Below are 11,984 nucleotides of genomic sequence, written 5' to 3'. Positions count from 1 at the left end.
CACATTGTGTATTTGTGTGTGACAAACACTGCTGGCAGCTTCATTGTGATCATGTAGAGTCCTTCTGCGGAAGATAGACTCAACATGCTGGAGAAACTCAGCGGGTGAGGCAGCATCTATGGAGCAGAGGAATAGGTGATGTTTTGGGTGGAGACTTCTTCAGACTGATGTGGGGGTGGGGGGTAAGCGGGAAGAAGAAAGGAAGAGGCGGGAGACTGTGGGCTGTGGGGGAGCTGCGAAGGGAAGGGGAAAGAGGGAGAAAGCAAGGACTACCTGAAATTGGAGAAGTCAATGTTTTGTGGTCGTAGAGTTCTTGACCTCCAATTTCAGGTAGTCCTTGCTTTCTCCCTCTTTCCCCTCCCCTTCCCAGCTCTCCCACAGCCCACTGTCTCTGCCTCTTCTTTTCTTCGTCCCATCCCCACATCAGTCTGAAGAAGGGTCTCCACCCGAAACGTCGCCTATTCCTTCGCTCCATAGGAGTAACTCAGCAGTTCTCTGCAGAAAAGGAATAGGTGACGTTTCGGGTTGAGACCTTTCTTCGGGCTGCTGACTGGATTACCCCCAACAAAAAAGTATTTAACAATAATTTATTCTACATTTTCCTTGATTTACATCCCCTTTGATCTCCTGTTTTCGCACCTTCCCCTTCCGTGTCTCTAGGCTGTCCCCTGACTCTCAGCGTGAAGAAGGGTCTCAACCTGAAACGTCACCCATTCTTTCTATCCGCAGATGCTGCCTGACCCGCTGAGTTACTCCAGCACTCTGTGAAACGTCACCTATCCAAGTTCTCCACAGATGCTGCCTGACCCGCTGAGTTACTCCAGCACTCTGTGAAACGTCACCTATCCATGTTCTCCACAGATGCTGCCTGACCCGCTGAGTTACTAAGCTTTTTGTGTTTTTCCACTGGATGAGAGACTGGTCAGTGGACAAACAGCGGCAGCAGCTCCAGTGAGGAGTGGGCATTCCGTGAGAAAGGCACAGTCTGCAGTGGAAACCTAGAATGTGTAGGAAGGAACTGCAGATGCTGGTTTAAATCGAAGATAGACACAAAATGCTGGAGTAACTCAGCGGGACACGCAGCATCTCTGGAGAGAAGGATTGGGTGGCGATTCGGGTCGACACCCTTCTTCAGACACTAGATCTCATCCAGTGGTATAGTCTGAGGAAGGGTCTCGACCTGAAATGTCACCCATTCCTTCTCTCCAGCGATGCTGCCTGTCCCGCTGAGTTATGCCAGCACTCTGTGAAGCGGTATGTCAATCCAGAAGATGCCACGCCCCTCCCCTGGGCCTGCCCCTCCCCATGACACCGCCCCCTCCTGACGTGACGTGGCATCAGGCCCCGCCCTCCTCCTGAACTCGCCCCCCAGTCATGCCCCGCAACCGTGCGTGCGTGCGTGCGACGTAACGTGACGTGACGCGCCATCAGGCCCAGTCCCCTCCCATGGCGACGCGCCCACGGCTGCCACCCAGCCGGGGCCCCGCCATCATATATTACTCAGCCCCTGGCCACGCCCCCACAGCTATCACTCAGCCAGGGCCACGCCCCCACAGTTGTCACTCAGCCCGGGCCACGCCCCCACAGTTGTCACTCAGCCCGGGCCACGCCCCCACAGTTGTCACTCAGCCAGGGCCACGCCCCCACAGTTGTCACTCAGCCCGGGCCACGCCCCCACAGTTGTCACTCAGCCAGGGCCACGCCCCCACAGTTGTCACTCAGCCCGGGCCCCGCCCCCCACGGGTATCACCGCCCTGGCCACGCCCCCACGTGACGCAAGCCGTTGCCACCATGGTGACGGTGATGGCGGCGCCGGTACCGGTGAGAGGGACAGTGACGGTGTGATGGCGGCGCGGCCGCTCCTCGCCCTCCTGTGCGCTGCTCTGTGGGCCCTCAGCCCCGGCCCCCACCGCCTGGCCGCCGCTCCCGCCCCGCTGCACCCGTTCACCCCGGTCCGCGGCCTCAACATCAGCTGCCGGGCCTGTAGAGCGGTCCTTCACCGCGCTGGACTTCGCGCTGCAGGTCAGTGGGGAGAGAGAGCACCCTGGGGCGGGGAGAGAGAGCACCCTGGGGTGGGGACAGAGCACCCTGGGGCGGGGAGAGAGAGCACCCTGGGGTGGGGACAGAGCACCCTGGGGTGGGGACAGAGCACCCTGGGGCGGGGAGAGAGAGCACTCTAGGGTGGGGACAGAGCACCCTGGGGTGGAGAGAGAGAGCACCCTGGGGTGGAGAGAGAGCACCCTGGGGTGGGTAGAGAGAGCACCCTGGGGTGGGGAGAGAGAGCACCCTGGGGGCGGGGAGAGAGAGCACCCTGGGGTGGGGACAGAGCACCCTGGGGTGGGGACAGAGCACCCTGGGGCGGGGAGAGAGAGCACCCTGGGGGTGGAGAGAAAGCACCCTGGGGCGGGGAGAGAGAGCACTCTAGGGTGGGGACAGAGCACCCTGGGGGGTGGGGGAGAGAGCACCCTGGGGCGGGGAGAGAGAGCACCCTGGGGTGGGGACAGAGCACCCTGGGGTGGGGACAGAGCACCCTGGGGTGGGGACAGAGCACCCCCTGGGGTGGGGAGAGAGAGCACCCTGGGGTGGGGACAGAGCACCCTGGGGGTGGGGACAGAGCACCCTGGGGTGGGGACAGAGCACCCTGGGGTGGAGAGAGAGTACCCTGGGGCGGGGGGAGAGAGAGCACCCTGGGGTGGAGAGAAAGCACCCTGGGTGGGGACAGAGCACCCTGGGGTGGGGACAGAGCACCCTGGGGTGGGGACAGAGCACCCTGGGGTGGAGAGAGAGTACCCTGGGGTGGGGAGAGAGAGCACCCTGGGGTAGGGAGAGAGCAACCTGGGGTGGGGGACAGAGCAGCCCCTGGGGTGGGGACAGAGCACCCTGGGGCGGGGAGAGAGAGCACCCTGGGGTAGGGGGAGAGAGCACCCTGGGGTGGGGACAGAGCACCCTGGGGGCGGGGAGAGAGAGCACCCTGGGGTGGAGAGAAAGCACCCTGGGGGTGGGGACAGAGCACCCTGGGGTGGAGAGAGAGTACCCTGGGGTGGGAGAGAGAGCACCCTGGGGTGGGAACAGAGCACCCCTGAGGGGGGCGGGGAGAGAGAGCACCCTGGGGTGGAGAGAAAGCACCCTGGGGTGGGGACAGAGCACCCTGGGGTGGAGAGAGAGTACCCTGGGGTGTGGGGAGAGAGAGCACCCTGGGGTAGGGAGAGAGCAACCTGGGGGTGGGGAGAGGGAGCACCCTGGGGTGGGGAGAGGGTGCACCCTGGGTGGGGGAGAGAGAGCAACCTGGGGTGGGGAGAGAGAGCACCCTGGGGTGGGGAGAGAGAGCACCCTGGGGTAGGGAGAGAGAGCACCCTGGGGTGGGGAGAGAGAGCACCCTGGGGTGGGGAGAGAGAGCAACCTGGGGTGGGGAGGGAGATCACCCTGGGGTGGGGAGAGAGCACCCTGGGGTGGGGAGAGAGAGCACCCTGGGGTGGGGAGAGAGAGCACCCTGGGGTGGGTAGAGAGCACACTGGGGCGGGGAGAGAGAGCACCCTGGGGTGGGGAGAGAGCACACTGGGGCGGGGAGAGAGAACACCCTAGGGCGGGGAGAGAGATCACCCTGGGGTGGGGAGAGAGCACCCTGGGGTGGGGAGAGAGCACACCTGGGGTGGGGAGAGAGAGTACCCTGGGGTGGGGGAGAGAGCACCCTGGGGGTGGGGAGAGAGAGCCACTTCAGTGAGGGGGGGGGGTGATTGAGAGACTCTGGGTGGGGATAATAGCCCCTGGGGAGGGGTGACAACCGGTGGGGTTGGGGGGGAGAGACACGCCCTGGGGTGGGGGCCAGGACAGACTCTGGGTGGGGGAGAGACTGACCCGGGGTGGGGTGACAGTGAGCCAGACCCTGGGGGTTGGAGACATCCCTGAGGATAGGGGGTGACAGTGTGTAGGGTGGGGGATAGAATGGGGAGCTGAGAGACCCAGGGGGGGAGGGGGGAGAGGAAGTGTGGTAACAGCCTGTGGAGTGCGGAGGGAACAGTCCCTGGGTTGTGGGTCGGGAGAGAGGGGGTGCCAACTGCCCTGATGGTGGAAGGGAGAGTGGGGTGAGGGATAGGGTGGGGGGGGGGGGGACTGGGGATTTGTGCCTCACCCACCCTGTCAGCCCATGAGATCCTGACCCCCAAACTGGAAAGAAACGTTCCTAATATCTCCTCTGGGAGACATTTAAAATCCCAAACACAAAACTGGAGGAAGTCGGTGGGTCGGGTACAAACGCTCTCTGACCCTCTGAGATCCTCCAGCAGTTTGTTCCTCTATCAGGATTCCGCCCTCAGCATTCTCTTGTCTGGAGAAGCCAGGGTTTATCTGTCATGTGCACCCGATATGAAGTGGAACATTCTTGCTCTCTGCAGCTTTGCAAGGACTTTAGATGCAATGTCAACAAAGAAATACAGAGCATTATCACTGAGTAAACTAATGACGATAATGTAAAGCCCAAAGTCTGAGCAAAAATTGAAATGTAGAGCCCACAGTGGTAGGGTGAGGTTAGTGTTAGTGTTGTGCAAGAGCCTGATGGTTGGAAACATAGGAAATAGGTGCAGGAGTAGGGCATTTGGCCCTTCCAGCCAGCACCATCTGAATGATTTAGCTCCTAGGACTAACGGAATCAAGGGATATGGGGAGAAAGCAGGAACGGGGTACTGATTGGGGATGATCAGCCATGATCATATTGAATGGCGGTGCTGGCTCAAAGGGCCGAATGGCCTACCCCTGCATCTATTTTTCTATGTTCGTGATACTGAACCAGGCGGTGATGCAAGCAGTCAATGTTCTCCACGTTCACCTTGGAATCTGCTTAGTCAAATCTGCTTAACCTTAACCGCTGCCTCGAGGATATAAAGTGTTGGATGACCCAGAACTTCCTCCAACTAAACGAGAGTAAGTCTGAGGTCATCCTTCTCGGCCCCTCGGACTCAATCAAAATGATAGCAGGCAGCCTTGGAAGCCTTACCCCACTACTCAAACCTCACGTCAAAAACCTTGGCATGATATTTGACTCAGCGCTGAAATTTGACAAACAAGTCAATGCCGTGGTAAAAGCTAGCTTCTTTCAGCTTCGGATGATAGCTAAAATAAAACAATTCCTCCAGTTTGATGACCTCGAAAATATCATCCACACATTTATTTCCCGCCCTGGATTACTGCAACTCCCTTTACACTGGCATCAGCCAATCTTCCCTGTCCCGCCTGCAACTGGTCCAAAACGCCACAGCAAGACTCCTGACGGGCACCCGAAAAAGGACCTCATCACCCCGATCCTGGCCTCCCTCCACTGGCTCCCTGTGCGGTTCCGAATAAATTTCAAGATCCTCCTTTATGTCTTATATACAAAAAGGTTGCAGGTTGGCAGTGCCCTCAGTGGAGGTTTGGTGCCTGGTTGCGGAGGGAAGTAGGAGAGGGATGTGTGTACCACATCCTCTGGTGCGTTAGTCAAGTCAAGTTAAGTCAAGTTTATTTGTCACATACACATACGAGATGTGCAGTGAAATGAAACGTGGCAATGCTCGCAGACTTTGTGCAAAAAGACAAACAACCAAACAAGCTATAAACACAATCACAAATTCTTTTACATATTAAATATTGTGGGCGGAAGGAAAAATGTTCAGTAAAGTTAGTCCCTGGTGAGATTGGAGTCCGAATGGCCTCTGGGAAGAAACTCCTTCTCAACCTCTCCGTTCTCACAGCATGGCAACGGAGGCGTTTGCCTGACCGTAGCAGCTGGAACAGTCCATTGCACGGGTGGAATGGGTCTCCCATGATTTTATTGGCTCTTGAGTTGCACCTCCTGTTGTATAGTTCCTGCAGGGGGGCGAGTGAAGTACCCATAGTGCGTTCGGCCGAACACACTACTCTCTGCAGAGCCTTCTTGGCCTGGGCAGAGCAGTTCCCAAACCAGATGGTAATCAGCTGTAAAAGCCTCAGTGGTGTCCAGCTAATGTCCCAGATGGAGGGAGAGCTGCTTCTCTGACCGCTCACCAACGGTGTGGTCGCTGCAGCCCGGGGCAAGGTGACCACTCACCAGCTCCGGCCGTGCCCCTCCATCAGTCTCAAGCACCCTCACTCTGCTCACTTCACATCGGCCCACAATCCCTGTGATGAGCATGATGCCAACACCAACCCTTATCTGCCTAACGTGATGTGTGTGGTTTAACAAGAGCTCTCTGCAACTTTGGTCTCTGCTCTTTGATAAGTCATCACCGCAAATGTACAGTGTAGGAAGGAAGTGCAGATGCTGGCTTACACCAAAGATAGACACAAAACGCTGGAGTAACTCAGCGAGACCGGCAGTATATCTGGAGAGAAGGAATGGATGACGTTTTGGTTCTCGACCCTTCTTCAGTCACCCTTTTCTCTGAGTTCCGCTGAGCTTGTGTCAAGCCACAGTACTAATTGTTGCCTTGGGCTGTTGACCACAGGCACACTGCAGTAGTGAGATAAAGAACAATGATTGAAAGATATGTAAAAACAGAACGATGATAAAGGAAACAGGCCATTGTTAGCCGTTTGTTGGGTGAAAATGAGAAGTTAGTGCAACTTGGGTGGGGGAGGGATACAGAGAGAGGGAATGTCGGGGCTACCTGGAGTTGGAGAAACCAATATTCAGACCACTGGGCTGTAAGCTGCCCAAAGCGAAATATGAGATGCTGTTCCTTCAGTTTGCCAATGACAATGGAGGTGACCGAGGACAGAAAGGTCTGTGTGAGTCGATACAAAAAGCTGGAGTAACTTAGCGGGACAGGCAGCATCTCTGGAGAGCCCTGCCCCAGTAACACCACCCCTGCCCCAGTAACACCACCCCTCCCCCGTCACACCACCCCTGCCCCCGTACACCACCCCTGCCCCAGTAACACCACCCCTGCCCCAATAACACCACCCCTGCCCAGTCACACCACCCCTGCCCCGTCACACAACCCCTGCCCCGTCACACCATCCCTGCCCCTGTAACACCACCTCTGCCCCTGTAACACCACCCCTGCCCCGTCACACCATCCCTGCCCCGTCACACCATCCCTGCCCCAGTAACACCACCCCTGCCCCGTCACACCATCCCTGCCCCGTCACACCATCCCTGCCCCGTCACACCATCCCTGCCCCTGTAACACCACCTCTGCCCCTGTAACACCACCCCTGCCCCGTCACACCATCCCTGCCCCCGTCACACCATCCCTGCCCCTGTAACACCATCCCTGCCCCGTCACACCATCCCTGCCCCGTCACACCATCCCTGCCCCGTCACACCATCCCTGCCCCTGTAACACCATCCCTGCCCCTGTAACACACCCCTGCCCCCACACCATCCCTGCCCCTGTAACACCACCCCTGCCCCTGTAACACCACCCCTGCCCCTGTAACACCACCCCTGCCCCTGTAACACCACCCCTGCCCCTGTAACACCACCCTCCCTGCCCCTGTAACACCATCCCTGCCCCTGTAACACACCCCTGCCCCAGTAACACCAACCCTGCCCCTGCCCCCGTTACACCCACCCCTGCCCCAGTAACACCACCCCTGCCCCTGTTACACTATCTCTGCCTCTGTTATACCCACCCTGCTCCTGTAACACCACCCCTGCCCCCGTTACACCACCCCTGCCCCGTTACACCACCCCTGCCCCAGTAACACTGCCCCCTGCCCCCGTTACACCATCCCTGCCCCAGTAACACCACCTCTGCCCCTGTTACACCACCCCTGCCCCCGTTACACCACCCCTGCCCCAGTAACACCACCCCTGCCCCCGTTACACCACCTCTGCCCCCAGTAACACCACCCCTGCCCCCGTTACACCACCTCTGCCCCCAGTAACACCACCTCTGCCCCTGTAACACCACCTCTGCCCCAGTAACACCCACCCCTGCCCCCGTTACACCACCTCTGCCCCTGTAACACCACCTCTGCCCCTGTAACACCACCTCTGCCCCTGTAACACCACCTCTGCCCCAGTAACACCACCCCTGCCCCAGTAACACCACCTCTGCCCCTTCACCCGCCCTGCCCGTTACACCACCTCTGCCCCTGTAACACCACCTCTGCCCCTTCACCCGCCCTGCCCGTTACACCACCCCTGCCCCAGTAACACCACCCCTGCCCCAGTAACACCACCTCTGCCCCTGTAACACCACCTCTGCCCCTTCATCCGCCCTGCCCCAGTAACACCACCCCTGCCCCAGTAACACCACCTCTGCCCCTGTAACACCACCCCTGCCCCCAGTAACACCACCCCTGCCCCAGTAACACTGCCCCTGTGCTGGGCACTCTGCCCGAGCTCACAACAATCCAACTCGTCGCCACAAACAGTGGAAGTCAGAATGCCAACTCTGCACTTCACATCATCACAGGAATTGAAATTGCTAAGGAGGCAGATTATGAAATAAATCTTAAAATAGGCCAGGCTGTTGCCAGGGGTGGGCGAGTGGGCATGTCTGTGTGTGTGTATATGACCTGACTCCAGAGACCACACCACACCCCAGACAGGGAGAGAGAGAGAGAGAGAGAGAGAGAGAGAGCTGGTGAGGGTGGGGTGACTGTGTGACCAGACTCCACACAGAGAGCTCTTGTGAGCACTGGGAAGTCCAAACCATGGGAGACTGGAGACAAAAGAAACTGCAGATGCTAGAATCCTGAGCAAAACACAAAGTGCTGGAGGAACTTAGCGGGTTAGACAGCATCTGTGGGGGGACGGGCAGTTGACGTTTCGGGTCGAGACCCTTCTTCAGACTGATGCAGGGTCCTGAACTGAAATGCAGTCTGTCTCTTCCCTCCACAGATACTGCCTGACCTGTTGAGTTTAGAGATACAGCACGGAAACAGGCCCTTCAGCCCACTGAGTCCACGCTAACCATCGATCGCCCGTTGACACTAGTTCCATGTTATCCCATATTGTTTAACTAAGTTTGGTTTGGTTTTGAACCTCTCTCTGCTCTCTGACACGTCATCACCACAAATGTGCTGTGTAGGAAGGAACTGCAGATGCTGGCTTACACCGAAGATACACACAAAACGCTGGAGTAACTCAGCTGGACAGGCAGCATCTCTGGAGAGCCCTGCCCCTGTAACCCCACCTCTGCCCCTTCACCTGCCCTGACATGGGCTTTGACATGGCCTGACTTTGACACAGACCCACTGCAGTAGTGATGCAGTGGGCATCAGGGGGGGGGGGGGGGGGGGGGGGGGGGGCTGTGTGTGTCGCCCGTGCTGTCTGAACTCGACCTGTGTAACGTGTTACGGAACTAAGTACAGCTGATGTTCTCCCTGTGGCTTTCACACCCGGCCACAGGCCTGTGTGTGTTTGTTTGTCTCAGTTCCCGTAGCACTCGCTAACAGAGTGGGTCTTGGTTTGTTCCCAGCAGCACTCAGTCTGAAGAAGGGTTTCGGCCCGAAACGTTGCCTATTTCCTTCGCTCCATAGATGCTGCTGCACCCGCTGAGTTTCTCCAGCTTTTCTGTGTAACCTTCGATTCTCCAGCATCTGCAGTTCCCTCTTTAACAGTGTGTGGTCAGTCAGACTGTTTAGTGTTGTTAGACCCAGATAGAACAATGACATTCTCACTTGCAGCAGCACAACACAATGTGTGAACATAGTGCACTGTCAGCCATATAATAAAAGAGAGAACACTTCAGTGTGTGTGTGTATATACACATACTCACAAATACACATTTATACAGATTATATGTACACACACACACACGCACGCACACTTACACACATGCACGCACACCAAAAGGTCTGAATGACAAATAAAGGATTCAATTCAATTCAATTCAACACACACACCCCCCCACACACACACACGTACACACACACACATACGCGTACACACACACACACACACACACACACACACACACACACACACCCCCACACACACGCGCACACACACACACACACACACACACACACACACACACACACACACACACACACGCGCACACACACGCCCACACACACACACACGCACACACACGCACACACACACACACACACACACACCCACGCACACACACACACACACACACACACACACACACACACACACACACGCGCACACACACACACACACACACACACACACACACACACACATAACCGCCCGCTCCCCCCAATAATAGTGCAATAATAGTCCACGTAGTTCAGAGCTTCTTTGAGGTTGTGTTTAACAGCCTGATGGCTGTAGGGAAGAAGCTGTTCCTGAACCTGGACGTTACAATTTTCAGGCTCCTGTATCTTCGTCCCGATGGCAATGGTGAAAGGAGTGTGTGGCCAGCATGGTGTGGGTCTCTGATGTTGCTGGCTGCCTTTTTAAGGCAGCGACTCCTGTAGATCCCTGCGATGGTGGTCAGAGCCGGTGATGGACCGGGCAGTGAAGCTCTCCCCTCCCCAGTAAAATGGTGTTGTAAATCCCAGGCCCTGGTCCACTGTGTTTCCCCAGTAACACCACCCCTGCCCCAGTAACACCACCCCTGCCCCAGTAACACCACCCCTGCCCCAGTAACACTGCCCCTGCCCCAATAACACTGCCCCTGCCCCAGTAACACCACCCCTGCCCCAATAACACTGCGCCTGCCCCAGTAACACTGCCCCTGCGCTGGGCACTCTGCCCGAGCTCGCAACAATCCAACTCGTCGCCACAAACAGTGGAAGTCAGAATGCCAACTCTGCACTTCACATCATCACAGGAATTGAAATTGCTAAGGGGGCAGATTATGAAATAAATCTTAAAATAGGTCAGGCTGTTGCCAGGGGTGGGCGAGTGGGCATGTCTGTGTGTGTGTGTGTGTGTGTGACCTGACTCCAGAGACCACACCACACCCCAGACAGTGAGAGAGAGAGAGCTGGTGGGGGTGGGGTGACTGTGTGACCAGACTCCACACAGAGAGCTCTTGTGAGCACTGGGAAGTCCAAACCATGGGAGACTGGAGACAAAAGAAACTGCAGATGCTAGAATCCTGAGCAAAGCACAAAGTGCTGGAGGAACTCAGCGGGTCAGGCAGCAGCTGTGGGGGGATGGGCAGTTGACGTTTCGGGTCGAGACCCTTCTTCAGACTGATGCAGGGTCCTGAGCTGGAATGCAGTCTGTCTCTTCCCTCCACAGATACTACCTGACCTGTTGAATTTAGAGATACAGCACGGAAACAGGCCCTTCAGCCCACTGAGTCCACGCTGACCATTGATCGCCCGTTGACACTAGTTCCATGTTATCCCACATTCTCATCCACTCCCTACACACTAGGGGCAATTTACAAAAAGCTGGAGTAACTCTGTGGGACAGGCAGCATCTCTGGGTGGTGTTTCATGTCGAGACCCTTCTTCAGACTAGCCCTCGGGAGAGGGAGTTACAGAGATAAGGACGTGTAAGAGATTAAACGAGATGCAGATCAAGAGATGTGAGACCAAGCACAGGCTCGGCGATCGTTTCGCTGAACACCTCCACTCAGTTCGCCTAAACCTACCTCATCTCCTGGTTGCTCAACATGTTAACACCCCCTCCCATTCCCACACTGAAAGGTCACCCATTCCTTCTCTCCAGAGATGCTGCCAGTCCCGCTGAGTTACTCCAGCATTTTGTGTCTACCTTCAGTTTAAACCTGCATCTGCAGTTCTTTCTGACCACAGTGCAATTTGCAGATGGTGGATTAGCCGACAGATCCGCACGTTTTTGGGATGTGGTAGGAAACCGGAGCGCCCGGAGGAAACCCACGCGGTCACATGGAGAACGTACAAACTCCGCACAGGCCCAACGACCCCCAGCCTCCCCACCCCCCCCATCCAGCTCCCCTACCCCTACCCCCCCCCCCCCCCCTTCCCAGACCCCCTTCCCCACCCCCCCTCCCCCAGACACCCCTTCCAGCCCCACATCCCCCCGACCCCCGTTTGGCCCACATCCCCCTCCACCCTCCCAATCCATGCCCCGTCCAACCATCCCAGTGTTGGAGACCAGAGACCGGCTG

The 11,984-nt window shown here is 57.2% G+C and overlaps 1 protein-coding gene across 1 annotated transcript in view; it reads left to right on the top strand.

Moving 5' to 3' along the window:
• Nucleotides 1–1,773: 1,773 nt before the first annotated feature.
• smpd1 (sphingomyelin phosphodiesterase 1) overlaps nt 1,774–11,984 on the top strand; it is a 20,961-nt gene continuing 10,750 nt past the window's right edge. Inside the window, 2 exon segments of the mRNA XM_055637438.1 lie at nt 1,774–1,991; nt 1,993–2,022. Coding sequence (XP_055493413.1) covers nt 1,845–1,991; nt 1,993–2,022 — 177 coding nt within the window. The 5' untranslated portion in view covers nt 1,774–1,844.

Source organism: Leucoraja erinacea, chromosome 6, assembly GCF_028641065.1.
Source record: "Leucoraja erinacea ecotype New England chromosome 6, Leri_hhj_1, whole genome shotgun sequence".
In the NCBI taxonomy this organism is placed as follows: Eukaryota; Metazoa; Chordata; class Chondrichthyes; order Rajiformes; family Rajidae; genus Leucoraja; species Leucoraja erinaceus.
This window is presented reverse-complemented; position numbering and strand designations above follow the sequence as displayed.